Here is a 17,941-nt window from a genome sequence, read left to right as displayed (position 1 = left end):
TAGCATGAATAAATTTACATCACACAACCGTTCGCGCTCATTACGAAACTTCTTACTTCACTTTTTTTGAAAAATGAAATGGTCTTTCCTTTTACTCCCGATCAACAATCAAATATCTTTTCTTGAATTATGAATAACACGAATGGATTGAAATATTTAATTAAATTATCTCAAAATAAACCTTCATTTCGGTGCAATATTGAAATTAGCTTGAATTCTTCATAACCTCTGAATAGTGGGTGACCCAACGGGTCACGGTGGTCTAGTTCACACTAAAGTTTCACTTGAGTTGTGTCAACATACTGACATAAATATACGTTTTTACAAATTGCACACTTCAAAACCTTTGATGGTTGGCTAGAAACCATTTTTGAAGATCTACTTTTGTGTTTCTGCTTAAGTGTCTCTTCTTTTTCTGTGGCAGAAAAACTAAATTCTCCTCCTTCAGAACGTAATTTTATTTTGTGTGTGTCATCCAAAGCTGAAGATGGTAACTGGAAAAGATCTACCATATTTAAATTATAAGCTTCCGAACAAGTAGGCACACTTTCTGTTTGAAAGTTAAATACACATGTTGGTGGTTCAATCTTTCGTTTTCGAGTGTACGTTCGAGAAATACGTGATTTTTCTTTCCGTGATTCTAAGCTTTCAGAAGAAATGCTCATTTTTACAGTTTGGCAGTTAGTTTTGTTAAATTTTACGTTTCCAGGGTGACTTACTTCTGCACATTTTGAAAACAAATTGTTTGGTTGTAATATTGTCTTATTTCCAATTATTGGCTTTTTCACTTCTTGGAATTCTTTTCCACAAGTTTCAAAATTGGACTCGGATATTTCCAGTGGTTCTTCTTTCACAAGAAACAAAGACTCTTGGATAACTTCATTCAATCTTGTTGAATCACATACAGACTGTGATTTTACTGATATACAATCTTTAGTGTTCTTAGAAAATTTGGATGTTATGTGGTGAGGATAAGTATCACTGGTGAAAGGCTCCACATTCTGCTCTATTTTGGTAGCTATTTCAGAACTATTTTCAGTGTCTCCATAGAAAACATCAGTAAATTCCATAAAACTAGGTTTAACATCTGGGTCCATGTTTGAAATGAATTCTAATGACTCTTTTGGAGTTTCATTCATATCACTCTCACACTGATAACTGATCAAGTTTTCTTCAGGTTCTTTTTTAATTATTGCTGGAGGCTGAAAATTATCTTGTAATGTGTACTGAAAATTTGTACAGTTTTCAAATAATTCTTGATTTTCTTCTGAATTCATGATTAGTTTGGTTTATGTCTTGTACTATGGTATTAGTTTTAGTTCTTCCATTCTTAGATGTGTTTCAGGAATAAAATCATTTTCTTCCTGTTGATAACAGTCTTCATAATTAAGAAAATCTCAGTTGTGATATACTCATGCATTGAGATTAGGATTCTGTCTTTCAATGTTGTCACCACAAGTCTTATAACAAGCTATGTGTACATCTTGTCATTCTCTACCAAGATAATTTTTCTCCAGCCCAGTTTTATTTGTACATGCACACATACTAGCTTCTGGGTTTAACCCATAGACAACTAACATTTTTGGACAGTGCTGTGAACATTCTGCTGTAGAAAATTCTGTAGTAATTTTAAAATTAAATCCAGAGTTTCAAGACTAAAACAAAAAAAGAAGTTCCAAGACCATTTCTTCATCTGCTATATATTAATTACCCTATTTTAAGATTTGCCAGAACTACTATTTGTAAAAAAGGTACATGAAAACAGTCCATTCAGGATAGTTTACATCATTCTTTCCTTTCCACACAAAGCATACATGAGCAGTCTTATTGTTTCATTACAGCATCTGCAAAGATATATATATATATATGTATTTCAACAATTTCAAAAAGGCTACATATTAACATAACATCAAAAACAAACTTCAAATTTCTCTTTGACTAAGGTCATAAGTGACAGAACTTAGCATAAAATTGGAAAGATATTGGTTGTCAAAATTTTCAACTGTGTGAAGAATGTAATATCAGACTAAACAAATTATTTTATTATTTATTCATGACAAAAAGGAAGTATGCCAGTGAAATACTGTCATATCAGCATTAGTTCACACTTCATTATTAGAGAATGATGTGCCATACACTACATTGAAGAAATATACTCAAATTGTAAAGGATACAAAACTTCTTTTTTAAAGGAGAAAGGAAATGCAAGCAGTAAGGTCATTTATATGAATTAAACAAATTAAATTTGTCTTACCTTAACTTAACATGTAATATATTTTTGTGTTGAGCTGGTGCTAGTCACATAAAAAATTCTTATAGATATGTACATGTAGAATAGGCCTAAGTAGATAGTATCAATACTTTTTACACTTAAAAAATATCCAGCGCTTCGGCTATTTATCTATTAAATGTCAATATCACATATGGAATGATATTAGTTATTGAAATGGTTTATAATCTTTTATGGCCAAATAACTAGTTACAACAGAAATTAAGTATCTCAAGCCGCAAGAAAAAGTAAACTAAATGACAAACGATATACTTTAAAAATATATTTGGTAGAGTCGGTTTTATTTTGGAGAAAGGTCTAATACCACACACATGAATCAATTGATTATTAATTCTTTTTTGTTAATGATGGAATTAAGAGAAATTCTATTAACATAATCATCAAAACACATGCAAGTTGACAGTTAAATGGAACATCATCAATTAATGAGGTTTAGGTAATTCTGTGCAGAATGTTAAAGTAATAAAACAACTAGACTACAGCAATATCTAACATGAACATTTTATTTTATTTTTTATATAGACCAAACTGCAAATGTTTTGTTACCAAGAACTTGTAACATACTTGGTGATTAGAGGTAAAAGAACTCAACCAAGTAATACACATCTCTCAAACAGAACTAAGAAAAACAAAGAAAATAGGGATCAATTCAGATTGAGCATAGTCTAAGCTTAGTTAATTTAAGTTTTGGATCTTTATTTTATTTATTGATTATTATGTTTTAATCCAAACTGAGCATATTCTAAATTCAAACATTTTAGGTTTATATTCTTTTTAATACTGCCTAAGAAGACCTGAAACTCAGAATTTGTGTGAACGTAGGCTTAGCATTTAGCTTTCATTACATTTTGGGTATTTTTTTGGAAATGTAAGTTTCAACTAAAGGAATATGAGAATGAAAAGGAATATTATGAATATATTATTTATTTATCTATCTGTTTTATCACTACTAAGCTAAGTGTATCATAAGTAATTCACAACAATATATGTAATTTGATATGGAGAAGGATTTTATTTATTTATTTGTTATTTAATCTGGAATAGTTAATTCATGATATTTTTATCAAGATTAATTTGGATTTCATACTTTTAGGTTTCCAAGCTTATTACTACTGCATACACAGCTGGCAACATATGGCCTAGAAATGAATATAAATACTTCTAAGTATCCCACATCTTTAGCAGATTATCTAAACCCTTAGTTAAACATATAAATCAAGCCATCTGCAGTTTTTCATTTTTTTAATAAAGGTATCATCCATGTATCTTCTATCATGAAACACGATAGTGGTTCATAATAGGGATTGCCCATTTGTTGTTCTTTATTATTATTTAATATTATTCGGTCAGCCTACAGCAAAAATGTCTGTAATATTGTAACAAAACCTGGGCAATAATATTAAATGCATCATTGCACATCGTGTAGGGTAGTTTTTAAGTTTATTTCAGTAGCAAATAACGGTGGCTGTATAACCGTTGATACCCAATTATCTTAATATAGTCTGTGGTTTATATGGAGCCTCATAATCTACTACATGCATACATTTATAGCTGTGTACAGCCCATGGATATAATTCAAAGTTTATAAGGCAGGCATGACACATGTACCATAGAAATTATTAACTTATTGTTGCAACTGTATTGATGTCACATATAATTTCGTTATGTATATGATTCCTGCCCTTTCAGATACAACGCTGCTGACAGGATTAGTTTTTTTTTACCACTACATGATACGATTGATTTTGGCCAATTACACAAATGTCTAATACATCATAAAAACATCTAGATTGTCTCCCACAACAGAAATTAAGCTGTAGTTTAAAAGATGGTACCAAGTTCAGTTTTGAGCATCAGATCAGCAATCATGGTGATGGCTGATTGCATATGTTATAGATACTGCACATACAGTAGCAATCCTTGACGTTGACTATAAGGAGTGGCAAGAATCCTGCATGCAGGGGATGGCAAAAATGAGGCAGATATTTTGTAGCTATATATATCTTATTACAAAAATATTTAGTTTCAGATAAAATATGCAGCAGTGATGGCTCACCAGATTTTAGGGTCATCATAGTGGAAGAGGGTTATAGAAGTGTCATGACCCAAACTCCATCAGAAAATGGATGGGGGAAAAAAGATATATTAATATAATAAATTCATAATTGTTAATTAACAAGTTTTGACCCTATAGAGTGTCACTTTAAGAGAAAATCTGGCCAGTTGCAGCATAATCGTGACCGGCCTTACTATGGCCAATAGAGAGGAGGAAATATAAGTACAAGAAAAAGTTAAAATGGTTATTTATATACATATGCTATTATATGATGACACATTGTCTTATATTTGCATTGAAAATATATGCATGCATCTAAACAACTTGAAATATTTATATGGCTATCTCTATGTATGGCTTTACAACTTAAGGAAAACCTATAAATCCAGCATGTGTATGTATGTATAAATATATATATATATACATATATAAATACTAGTCAAAATGCACTGCATGTGCATGCATGTATAAAATTTGTGTTTACAGACTCCCCATATAGCTACAGGGTATAGATATAGTAGCTACATATATTTTACAAACATATAAATAACATGTTGTATGTTAATCACCATGTATCATACATGATGTACTACAATCAATGATAACATTGTGGCAATAATATCAAAAGCAATAGCGATCAAACCTGCATGAAGTCAATCCAAAGGTTCTCATTGTTTCCTGAGAGAGCATCATACATCAACTACTCATTTCAATAAACTAAACTGTTTCAAATAGGACAGTATTGATATTATACAGATTTATGTTCACGATGGACATAAAAAAAACACAACTAAAGAAACAAGATTACTTAAAATTTTTAATTTAAAAAGGGGGAATAGGTATCTTAAAAAAATACAGAAACAATAACAGTAGCGTAAAGTTTGAAACATAGTGTTGACATTATTTCTTCAAGCTACAAATCTCTATTTTGACTCTCCTATATATCACAGCTTTTAGACATAGAGTTAAAATAAGGATCTGTATCTTGAGGTAATAATGTCAACACTATGTCTCAAACCTTAAGTTTGTTTGTTTACTTTTTTGGCATTTACATTTTCACTTTATGTTACCTACCTATCTTGTTTCTATATTTCTTTGAAGATCCCTATTCCCCCTTTTTAAATTAACAATTTTTAATAAGCTAGTAATATATTGGTTTAAATGAATAAGGACATTCCTCAAGCCAATGCTTTTCATGGTGACATAGGAAAAAGATGGAGAACAGGAACTGTGCATAAAGGAAAGTCTACTGATCAGCACATTTCAACCGAGATTAAATGAGCAGAATAGTAGAGTTCGCTTATTACTTAGCTTGCAGTCCATTAGAAGTACACTGACCTATAGCGTTGCTTCTTAAATTAGCTTCTTTAAGAAGTTTTGAATTGTAAATTATGAAGCTCACTTGTTATACAATGAATTAATAAGTATTCCTAACATATGTACACATTATAAATTTCATAGAAATAAAGTCTTTTGGAAAACTTTTCATTGGATGCCTCTGTAAACCGATGGTTAGTTTAATTTCCACACAAATCTACCCAGTGGCTATCTCAGATAGCCACTTCAACTTCAAGTGATATACTAGAGGAAAGGCAGTTAGTAAAGATCACCTAACACCAACTCTTTGGCTACTTCCATCCAACAGTGTGGTTTGACTGTCATTCTCATAATGTACCCATGACCCTAAAGTGAGGAGCGTGATACATTTGTTTTTGGCTATAACGGAGCTTGTACCAAGGGAATCTCAGACCCACAGTTGGGTCTGCCAACCACTGGATCATACTCAACCCATCACTTCAGAATACATGTAAACAAGTTCAAAAAAATCTCTCCCTCATTGTTTGACCTCAATCAATCAATGCGTCTAAAATTAAAGTATCCCATAATTATTGCTTTAATGTTATTATTAGTCCAGTTAGGTGTCCTATTATGCCAATTACAAACTTTCTACCTTCAAACCTCCAATTTTAACCAATATAAATTCAATGTCCTGACTACCATTTCTTATGCCTTCAGTCCTAATATGATGCAGTTCATCTCTTATATGAAGACCACCTTGTCACTCTCTTAAAGTCTATCACTGTTAAATAACTTATAACCTCAAATAATTCCTATTATCAATATTCTCCGAATCTAACCAAGTTTCACTAATTTCCATTATATCATAGCCTTTCATTTCAACTATTACTTCTACACTTTCCTATTATTCCAAATAAAATGACAATGGCAATTAAGTTTATTCTTAATCCTACTATGTTCGTTTTTAAATCTGAAAGACTTATCTTTAAAGCTATTATTTGTTTTTCTCTGATTCTCCTTCCAAATTTCTTGTTGTCCTTGCTAACCTATCATTTTGTTTATTCCCAATTTCTCTCACCGCTACACAAGTTTAACCTATCTTTAGTGAATACAATTAAAGCTTCCCCAAACAACCTACTATTTAACCTAATTAGGTGTCACCCACCTCCAAGATTTAATTCCCCATAACCTGAAACTATCCTACAGGTTCAATCACACCATCTGTTACTCTGAGCATATCCATGATAATCATTAAGTCCTGGGTCCTGCTAAGTAATTCATTTCTGCATCTGGCCGAAGGAACATTCTTAAAAGAGTACATGTCTGTTTCTATCCCTAAACCTCTGAAGGAGTTCTTTATATTTATTAAGCAACTCTTCTGATTTACAATTTCTAACATCAGTTTCTTCTATACTCACTATAAAACGTTTTAATGAGTGATGTCTTAAGGCCCAACTAATAATAAAAGAAAGGTTGTGTAATTATATTAAAAGATTTACAAAGAAAAAAAAAGATGAAGCATTGAAAATACTTCAAATAAAGTGTTGTAATATGGTGTACAGGTTTTATAACACAATACTGGAGTAAGTTAAGAAAAAAAAAGAGAAGGGTTTATTTCTAATGATATAATATTTTAGTATGTAAAATTTCATCTCTTCCTCACCCAAAAATATTGCCAGATTAACAGTAGCAATAGTACAAAAATTATGCTCACACTTTCATTTATGTCTGATACCGATTGTGATTCTATAAAGACAAACTACTGGTAACATAGTATTAGTAAAACTTGAATGACTGTTCCCATTTTTGTGTATGTAGGGAAAGGAAATCCATTATTTCTTTTTCTTCTCATGATATTAACACAAAATTTACTTGGAAAACTTTGCACTGAATACTTCACCTTGTATAAAAAGTGTAAGTTAGTGATAACATTATCAATTTTTATCGTACTAAAAATGTGGTATAAACTACCAAATATTACCTTCTCCTTGATTAACAGTAATATTACTTTTATTACTCCAATACCAATAGTGGGTTTAATCCAATGGGGAAACTGTTATCAATAACATGCACCTATTATTTCTGTTCTTTGGTTTATTAATTTAATATTCCATTTAAACTGACCATGTATTTCAATACTGCACACGATTTTCACAAACGCAGTAGCAAAAAAATTAATATAAAATCCATTAAAACTTTAGTTGAAAACAAATTTATGAGATTAGAAAGTATATATGCTTAACATACATTTTTTAGACTTGGAATCAATAAACTTATAATTACAAGAATAGCGCATTTTTACTTTACGTGTTAGGGTGACATCTGAAAAGTAAAAGCACTGAAAAGTAACAATAACATACTAGTTAATACAATTAATACTAGGGAGAGGCTTAAGCCTTAAGTTAAAACTTCTGATGAATAACTGATTACTGCTACTACTACTAGTAACGAGCATTAAGAGAACAACTATCGCTATTACTATTAATAATGCTTGTAAGTTGTACTCAGTTGTAGCTAAAGTTTATGTTAGCGGGAAAACATTCATTAATGACAAAGGCGCCAAATTATGTAGGCTACTACTAGCAAAATCACGAAATTATTAACTTTTAAAAACATAATGCAAATGGGATTAACAATCCAACTACTTGTTTAATGAAGAGGAACAACCAGTACCTAGTAAAACTTCTTTAGTTCCTCCGTTTTACCCGACTAATCAGAAGCTCAGGCCTAATATAATTGTCTCTTCTTTTAGTTTTTATAATAAAGATATTTAACAGTTTTCGCTCCAAATCCAATGTGTACGATACTGCCTGAAAATCACCTATTTATCATACGTCCTTAAAAAGGAAAATATTATTACCTTAGTCTCAATGTAGCGCCTTTTTTAAAAAAGATTGTTAATACTTTAAAGTGTACTAGAAATTAATAGAATATAGCCCTACAGTAATTAAATTCTAGTTTCAACTACCTGTTTTATTTACACTATTAAAAATGACGTATATATCTGCCCTATACCTACGCCCGCTATATACGTAACTGACTAGTCATGGCCCGTATGTGATCAATTGAAAATGCGTTGTCACAAATACGCATTGCAACCAATAACGTCGTTTAGCAACAGCCTACAGCAATTTTAGTTCATATATTCATTCGCCTTTTTCCAGTTTGTAAAAACAGATACACATTCTTTTGTTTGAATAGTTTTTCATTTGAATCTTGTATACTTAAGCACAAACATTTATATGAAAGAAATATTTTGTAATACTCAAATGAAAAACATAACGTTTATTCCAAAAAAATTCACATAACTCTAATTATCACTGCTAAATTTATTTGAAACCTCTTATATTTTTTTCTGGGAACACTATTTGGTTTGCAATCTGATAAGCAACACACCAACTTCTCTTGGCAAATACTTAATCCTAATTCAAGTTTACATACATACATATATATATATATGTACATGTGTGTGTGTGGAAAATATTTACAAACAAGATAAACAGATCATAATAAAGGAGCTTATAAAAGTTACCATAAACATTCTAGAAGTTTAGAAAAAAGAGAAACGTGTTTTGAAATTACTATTAATTACTATGTTCAGATTTATTACATTTAACCTGTTTCTGTATTTGAAGATGGTTTTCTTCAAATATGTTAGAAATGAGTCCACGTTCACCAGTATTTTTTTTAACATAACATATATTTAAATATATTTGATAATAAGATAGTGAAATATTTTAATATAAAAATCTCATCTGTGTTGTAAATTTACTGGTCTTCAGATTACTTTTTACGTATTTATTACGAAAACACATAGGTTCAAAAAATCAATTAAAGACAAAAATAAGAAACCCTATAACCCAAGCACTTTCAAAATGTAGGTCTTTCTTCATCAGGGTTAAACTAGTTACTGTAAAATAGATACGTGACAAGAAACGCACCTATTTTTTTTCATAGGGCATAATTCAATGTGCATATCTGATTGTAGCCCCCTGGTGCTCATAAGTGAGCTTAAGGGCTTATAATGCTGAAGGTAAGAGGTTTAATAGCAACAGTGCAGACAGCCCTTTGCATAGCTTTTTCACTTAAAATAGATAATTTATTACTTTCCAAGCAAATTAGGGCAATAAGAGAGGGGGGGAATAGTTTAGAATGCAAGTGCTACAAAAATAATAGAAAACAGAATAGATACTATGAACTTACAATGAATAAAACTTACACAAAAAATCCTACTCTTAAAACTGTCAGTTGATAGTATGACAAGGGTAACTAGAATTAAAGATAGAAAAATATTACTAGTTGATAGCTTATGCACACAAATCATGAAATATGACCTTTTAATACAAGTTAATCCTGTAAGCAAGCACATGTGGATTGACCAGAGGTGTCCAGTTTTGCTGCAAAATGAAATATCTAACAAGATACAGAAGTAACTATCTTAGTTAAATGTATCGTCAAAAGCATATAAACAATCACATGAAGATGGGCAAAATAATCATAGTAAAGAAAAAGTAAAAATACTTTACTTATAATAAAGGTTTATTTGAAAACACAAACTTTCAAAAACTCTTCATCAAACATATTGAATTAAAGAAATAACTTGTAATATAACAATTAAAGTTTTATTTATGGATAAAACAAATTATTATGTTCTTAAAACTGTTTTTTTAAAGCTAAGTTTTGCTAGGGTTACTTAACATTGTCAGGTGAATGTACATATTTGTTATATGTTTCAGCACAACAGCAATACTACATTGCTAAGCAACAAAATAAAAGCAAGTCAAACACAATTGTTAAATAAGGAAAAATTAAAATAATTGTACACCTGAATACTGGTTAATGCTAAGTTTGTTTTTTTAATAAAGAGAGCTCCTTTGATTTTTCTTTCATTTATATTATTTTCTATGTCAATGATTTTAATATCCCCCCCAAAAAAATGATTATTTTAAGCCACGTGCTCAAACACAAAGGAAGAGGCTTTCAAATGTCTTTTAATATTGTACACACTTGTTGGCAAGAATAAACAATCTTTACGTGTAGTTTGATACAAAAATCCTGTAATTCACTTGTCAGCAAACTTGTACAATATAATTTGAGCTATTTTTCTTGCTGGTAGGAAGGATGATTTCACATCTAAATTCATGTTGTATTCTTTAATTGTATTTAACCAGTTTTGGATGATTTGAAAGCCTAGGGTTATAAGGTAATAACGTAGTAAAATAAAACTGGTTGGATATATTTTTAGGTTGTGATTAATTTTCTAATGATGATAAAGTTTTATTTATAACTGTGAGGGGATATTTGTTTTGTTAATTGTGATTTTAACACACTTATCTCTGTTGAACAGGCAGAGATTTTAGCTATATTAAAAAGAACTTTCATGATCCATATTTTTTGTATAGGGTCATGGAAAGAATTCCAATGAATATAATCTCACAATGTTTGTCTCTACAAAAAGCAGTGGTATAAAATCCACTTTCATTTTTTTCAATCAAAAAATTGAAAAAATATTTCCATCAACTTCATTTTCAACAGAAAACACAACACTGAGATGGATCGCATTTAAATGTGAAAGAAAACTATCAATATCCTTGAAGATTGTAAAAATATCATCTTCAAAATAAATACAGAAAAGTGGAGGATAGAAAGAAATGGAAATTTCATTTCTGACCATAAATAATTTAGGTAAAACAAGATTTCCCTAGCTTAGGGCATCAATCTGGTTATAATGAACGTTATGAAATAGAAAATTTGTAGAAGTGGAAAAGTGAAAAGATGGAAATATCTAATAAACATCTTGTGTTGGAGTCATTCTGAAAACATTCCACAACTTAGTGAATGTAAATTAGAACATAATTACTTGTATTATTTTTAGTTAAAACTTTCTTTATCAAATGGAATATCACCTGAAGAAAATTTCTTAAATGTTTGTGGTTTCTTTGAACCTCAATATATATGTGAAGTGTAAATTTGAAAATTTTTCACATCATTATACTAATACTTGAAATGAGCTTAAAACTGTGTTCAGTTTCAGTTCCTTCATTACCATTCTAATCAACAAATAATTCGCCAGTGAACTTATTTGCATTTGCTTTCTTTGAAAAACCTGTACATTGAAAAAATGTTTACACTCATGTTATCCTCCAGTATTTCAAGTTTTGATGGCACATAATAATTATATCATAATCACTTTTTTAACTTTTTACACAAAAAAAAACATTGTTTAAATCTTCTCACACAAGTTTATGTCATCAGAGGTCTGTCTTTTTTACAACTCTGTCCATCAACAACAAAGATGAATTGCAACTGTGTTCATTTAGTTCGTGTTCACTGACAAAACCCCAACCACACTTATTACATACAGGGGGTATGCCATCTGCATGAATCTTCATATGGTTGATCAATGTATACTTTGATGTAAAAGTCTTTTCACACTCGGTACATTTAAAGGGTTTCTGATTCTTCGAATGTGTTCGTAGGTGATACTGGAAGTTACAAGCTTGGGTGTATCGTTTACCACAGAAGTGGCACTGATACTGAGCCTCACCATCGTGTATACTTCCGAGATGATCTTGAAGTTTTGTACCAGTTTTAAACCTTTTCCCACATATGATGCAAGGATAATTTCTGATGTCTAAGTGAACTCTTCTGTAGTGATGGTTCACATTTGTAATGAGTTTACCACAAGTACTACAAGGCTTTTTCTGAGATGGGTTGTCATGGGTTGCATTCTTTATGTGCCTTCTCAAATCTCCTTCAGTACAATACTTTTTCCCACACTTTGTACACTGAAATGGTTTATCTCCGGTGTGATCACTAAGGTGTCGCTTGAACTGTATGAACATACTGGATGAAAATACTTTCCCACAGTATTCACACTGTCTAACCCTTGGATGTCGAATAAGGGCTTTTTCTGGAGATCCAGTGTTGCATCTTTGAATTGGTTTATCTTCTTCAGTATCACAGACACTTAATTCCTCTCCCTCAAAAGGTAATTTTATTTTGAGTGTATCTTGTAAATCAGTATATGGCAACTGGAAAGGATCCGACATGTTTAAACTGTGTGTTTTTGAAAGGGCAGGTAAAATTTCTGATTGAGAGTCAAATATCTGAGGTTCAACCTTTCTTTTTCTGGTATATGTTCGTAAACAACGTCTTGATAGTTTCTCTTTCTCAAAATCTGAAATTTGAGAATATAACCTATTTCTATTAAGATTTTTGCGTGTGTTCACTTTTATAGTCAGGCAGTTAGTCTTTGAAGGTCTTCCCTTTTCTGAATAACATGTTTTTGAAACTTCTGTAAGAGAACAGTCTGATATTTCTGCCCTTACATTTTCAATCTCTGAACCCTTTACTGCATGAAAATCTACTTTATTAATTTGAGAATTGGGAAAACGAATTTCTAGTGGTTCTTGTTTGACTAGACCCTCATGAATTATTTTCTTTGCACCTGATGGCTCACTTAAAAATTGTGATTTTACCGATTCATAATCTACAGAACTTTTAGCAACCTTAGAATTCATAAGCTCATCATATATTGGATCTAAATCACAATCCAATTGAAATTCCAGATTGGGAAACTCATCAGAATTATATATAGTTTGATTAACTTTTTGAGAACGTATAACACTAGCAGAAGTCTCCATGTTGTGTTCTACTTCAGTGAACTTTTCAAAATTGTTTTTAGTTCTTTTATATGGCACATCACTAATACTAACCAAACCTCTTAACCGTGAACTAGATTGAACCTCTGGTTCCACATGAGAAACAAAATCTGTTGAATCACTGGAATTCTCCACCAAATCACCTACATCACAAAAACTTATGAGGTTTTCATTTGGTTCTTGTTTAATTACTATAATAGGTTCAAAGTTTGTTTTTATTTCAGGACCTAAAAGTCCCTTCCTTTTCACGATATTCAGCGTTTTCTCCATGCTTACAAAAGAAACTTGCTTTTAACCATCTTGTAATGTTTGCTTTGCTTTTCATTCTTTCTATTGCCCAATGTTGCCATAAAAAGAGTTATAATCTTAGTTTCTTTAACATGAAAACACACTTTATTTGTCGAGTTTATGGATTTGGATATGGTTATATTGAGCACAAAGAAACATAACAGCTTGTTTTTATTTCAAGGGAGTTGACTTAAAAGTAATTGATTCCTCTTGATACCTTAGTCTTCATTGAAACAATGCACAATCTAAATGGTATATTAGAAAGTTAAATGTTCTAGTTCTATATTTATTCTATAGTATCTAAGGCAATCCCTGAGAACTGAGGCTGATGTTTACATCACATTTTTTGAACTTTCTGTTAGTGTTACTGTGTATTAAGAAAGAACTGAGAACTTGTTTTTCTAAATTTGCATAACTGAGAAATATTTGACATGACTTGAAGTATTCACTCCTCTTCTGATTCAAATCTCTTATCTTTTCGTGCAGAATCTATTTTTAATTGACATTCAAGACTTCTGATTTGGCAATTAATTTGAAGAACTTTTCTCTAACTTGCACTCCATTAAAATCAGAAATGGTATACGACAAAGAAGTTTCCCGTCAGGCAAGTAAGAGCAGGTTCTCTTCAGAAACATGGACAGATCTACAAACAGTTAAATGTAATACTTTTTTTACTAAAATAATACATTACAATCACCTTTTCTTACACATTATATTACAACTCAGTGATTTGTAAAAGGGTTATATTTCATGATAACATAACAACAAAAACTTTATAACATAAGATTTAAGCATGTGTTATGTTTTTCTTAAAACATAAGTAAATTTTAATGGTTAGTCTTATAATTATCTAACATGCTTTTATATCAAAGGCTAGTTTGTCAAGTTACTTAAACATATCATATAAAGATAATATATAAGCTTTGAAACTAGGCTCATTTGTAAATTCTGATAAGTTTTTTGTTTAATTCAACAGGAATTACACTCTTTCAAAATTTGTAGAGCATGCTGGAGGGATTTACACATTTTGATTAAAAGGCTAGAGAAAAATGACCTTTAAACCCCAGATAATTATAAAAGAACTTTTTATTTGAACCAACATTTTACCTTTGCAACTTCATCAGGGCTAGTACATACAACTGACAGATTGATATATCCTAATAACAATTAGGTAATTTTTCTCTAGCCTTTTAATCAAAAAGGAATTACACTCACAATGTAGATGATTTCACATTCAGCTTTCTCATTTTAAAAGTAATCTAGCACACAAAAAATGTATAGTGTAACTTACAAATTAATTTCTTTTCCAAGTGTTTTAGTTGCTCTGATGAAAATATTTGTTCACTAGAAATTAATTAAGCTCAGTTGAAGAAATAATACTATTTTTAAGAAAAAGCATGGTGACATAAAACCATTCGACTAACCCAGAATCTTTAACATCCATCCCTCTTTTTTTTAAAGCAAAAATGTGAATGAAATAAAGCTAAAAGCATATACATAAATGAAAAATGCACAGCTTAAATAAACATGAAACTCACCTGTAAAATGGAAGATCCTGAAGTTTACAAAAAAAAACTGTTGTTAAGGCTAAGAGAAATTGTGGAAATGTCTTGGGTCTTGGCACAGTAGTTGACACGAAGAATGTATATATACATTAACTGCAGAAAAAAAAAAAAGAGAGAATCAAAGATAATAATAATAGCACTTTAAGATATTTTGAAGGTAACATGGCTAAAGTGCTAAACAATATTATTGCTGGTGTTCTACAGAAAGTAAGAAATATATTCCCATATTGAACAAGTTCTTTAAAGATGGGGAAGATTTTTCCTTAAATGTTACTGATGTTGAAGAAGTGTCTGTTTTTACAAAAACTTCTTGAGAATAAAGCTTCTGGTTCTGATGAGATGAATCTTAAAATCTCGAAAATGCTTAGCATAAATTTAGTAGAGACTTTAATTTATTTTTTTAGAAGTTTCTTAGCAATGGAGAAATTCCTGATGATTGGAAGATTTCCATTTTCAAAGAGAAAGGGTAGAGAGAGGATATAAATTTGTTTTAAAGAGTTAATGGATTTCATTTAAGAGATAACCATATATTTTGATTTATTTATATGTTTAAACATGGTTTATTTGCATGTTCATCCATATCTTGTTAACAAGAACAGCCACAGTCTTCACATCCTGGACTAAACCTTGCTCATACCTACCACACAGTCATTTTATTATTATTTCCGTATCAGTTGAAAGTATGCTAAATGTTAAAAAAGGTACAAATAATGGTACACTAAAAAGGGGTGAAAGCTGGACCAAGGAAAAATTTGCTAGACAGACCACAAAAACAACTCAGATCGACTTAAAATAATATAAAACTTTTACTTTTCCTCCATATGTTAAATGATAACAAGAATAACCATTATAGCAGTACCAACACAAAAGTGTCCATACAGGGCACTAAAACATGTCTGTTCATCTCCAACAAACCCATTTCACATTGTTACTTATTCCCTAATGTACACATAAGAGAAAATTTATTCATCTATGGCTTCTCAATTTTGTTTAATGAGTAAAAATGTTGCCAGACCAATACAAAAGTGCCTGGATGGGGCACTAAAATGTGTCTGTTTCTCTCTTATCTCACATCGTTATTCATTTTCTAATGTACACATATGAAAACGTTATTAGTCTTTAGCTTTAATTTTTTATTTTCAAAGTACAAATGTTGGCATACCAACACAAAAGTTCCCAAACAGGGAGCTAAAACGTGTATGATCGTCTTCTAACCTATTTGGTGTGGTTTTTAAGGCAATCGAAATTGAATAAATGGCTCCTCCATGCATTTTTGTTTTGGTTCTGAAACATTTTTATGAATTATGATTTCACAATAAATTGAATAATATTATGTAGTCTATGCGGATAGAAGTACGAGAAGGCATTTGGTGTGGTTTTTAAGGCGATCAGAATTGATTAAATGGACAGTCTAGGCATTTTTACTGGTGCCATTATTACTATACCAGTTTTAAAATGAAAGTAATGAACGATATTCTGATCACTGGTGCGATCATTCTCAAATGATCGAAACGTCGTATTCGCTTTAAAATTATTCTTCCTTACTGTAACTTGTAATAAAATAACTTTTAGTTTTAATCAGTAAGTAAACTCAAAACGAAACTATTATTAATATTACTAATTGAAGTAATTCTTACTAATCTTAGTCCTTCTTACTAAGACTCTTAGCTATCTTAGTATCTATTATTATTAACAATAACATTTATTCAACTTATTTTCTCACTTAAAATTTTGTTGCCTCAGCTTACAATAACAGTTAGTATGAGATTTTTCTTGATGAAGAACTCCAAGTATAATAACATTCAAAATAAATATAATATCAACTTGACAATACATCAATAGTGCTACATCCCCTAAACTTAATGGAGTTTTAGAACGAAACAAAAGAAGTGTGTGGATCCTTCTGCCATCTATTTTAATTTTTCTCTCTATATTTTATTTTATTTAGTGTAGTGATGAATAATAAAGAAAACGATCAATTAGAAAAAAATAACTTAGATAAAAAGGACAGTATAAACATTTTTGTCCCTCCAGAATATGTCTTATGTTTTATTTATTAATATTATGTTTTCTATAGTTTCCACCTAAAATATTATAATTTCTCCATTTGCCCTAAATATACATATATCGGTATTATGTTTATTCAGTGTTTGAATTATTATATTTATTTTTATAGCATAACCAGTGTTTGTATTTTGTATTTATGTCAAATGTACTAATGCATTCTGCCTCCGTCCTTAATTTTGAAATAGGACCAGAGGGATGAAACCCAGTCAACAGCACTTTACTATCACAGAGAAGAATGAAATTCTGATTTTGTTTGTTTGTTTGCTTTAGAGCAAAACCACAGTGGGCTATCAGCTATGTCCAGCACTGGGAGTCGAACCCCATATTTTAGCTGTTGCAAGTTCTTAAACTTACCATTGACCTATCGGGGGACTCGAGTTCTGATAATAAGAGTATCGCATCGTAATGCAAGACTGCAATTATATTATAAAAATACTTTAAAATTTCCAACATACACTGTGGATAATAATACTTTCTTGCTTCCCCAGTGGTTTATTGTGAAACAATCCTATACTTTGTTTATCTTTTTGTTGTTGTTTTTCATAACATATTATTCACGGAGTTACGACATTATTACTGAAGTGTGAGATTCAGTCATTTGTTAAAAGGTAGCATAAATACATTTAATGAAGGTTTCTCTTCAGAAAGGCTTTTATGTATACAGTTTATACATACACAGCGTGGTCACAAGTAAATAGACACCACCTTTTCA

General features: G+C 30.6%; 2 protein-coding genes across 4 annotated transcripts; both read right to left on the bottom strand.

Moving 5' to 3' along the window:
* Positions 1-159: 159 nt before the first annotated feature.
* LOC111086798 lies at positions 160-8,855 on the bottom strand. 2 transcript variants are annotated; one of them, XM_022391113.1, is made up of 2 exons: positions 8,319-8,855; positions 160-1,844 (listed from the first exon to the last, which is right to left on the bottom strand). In XM_022391113.1, the coding sequence occupies exon 2, from the start codon at positions 1,275-1,277 to the stop codon at positions 273-275; it is 1,005 nt and encodes a 334-aa protein (XP_022246821.1). In that variant the 5' UTR covers positions 1,278-1,844; positions 8,319-8,855; the 3' UTR covers positions 160-272. The 2 variants fall into 2 exon arrangements, with proteins under 2 accessions (XP_022246821.1, XP_022246822.1); XM_022391114.1 differs by having other exon boundaries at positions 8,506-8,855.
* An 88-nt stretch (positions 8,856-8,943) lies between these two features.
* On the bottom strand, positions 8,944-17,048 carry LOC106463585 (zinc finger protein 2 homolog). Of its 2 annotated transcripts, none has more exons than XM_022391111.1 (3): positions 16,886-17,048; positions 15,136-15,255; positions 8,944-14,240 (listed from the first exon to the last, which is right to left on the bottom strand). In XM_022391111.1, the coding sequence occupies exon 3, from the start codon at positions 13,577-13,579 to the stop codon at positions 11,897-11,899; it is 1,683 nt and encodes a 560-aa protein (XP_022246819.1). In that variant the 5' UTR covers positions 13,580-14,240; positions 15,136-15,255; positions 16,886-17,048; the 3' UTR covers positions 8,944-11,896. The 2 variants fall into 2 exon arrangements, with proteins under 2 accessions (XP_022246819.1, XP_022246820.1); XM_022391112.1 differs by having other exon boundaries at positions 16,911-17,024.
* Between the last annotated feature and the right edge of the window lie 893 nt (positions 17,049-17,941).

The sequence above is a fragment of the Limulus polyphemus genome, unplaced genomic scaffold, assembly GCF_000517525.1.
Source record: "Limulus polyphemus unplaced genomic scaffold, Limulus_polyphemus-2.1.2 Scaffold1441, whole genome shotgun sequence".
Taxonomy (NCBI): domain Eukaryota; kingdom Metazoa; phylum Arthropoda; class Merostomata; order Xiphosura; family Limulidae; genus Limulus; species Limulus polyphemus.
Note: the sequence above shows the minus strand (reverse complement) of the source record. Positions and strands in the feature narration are given on the sequence as shown.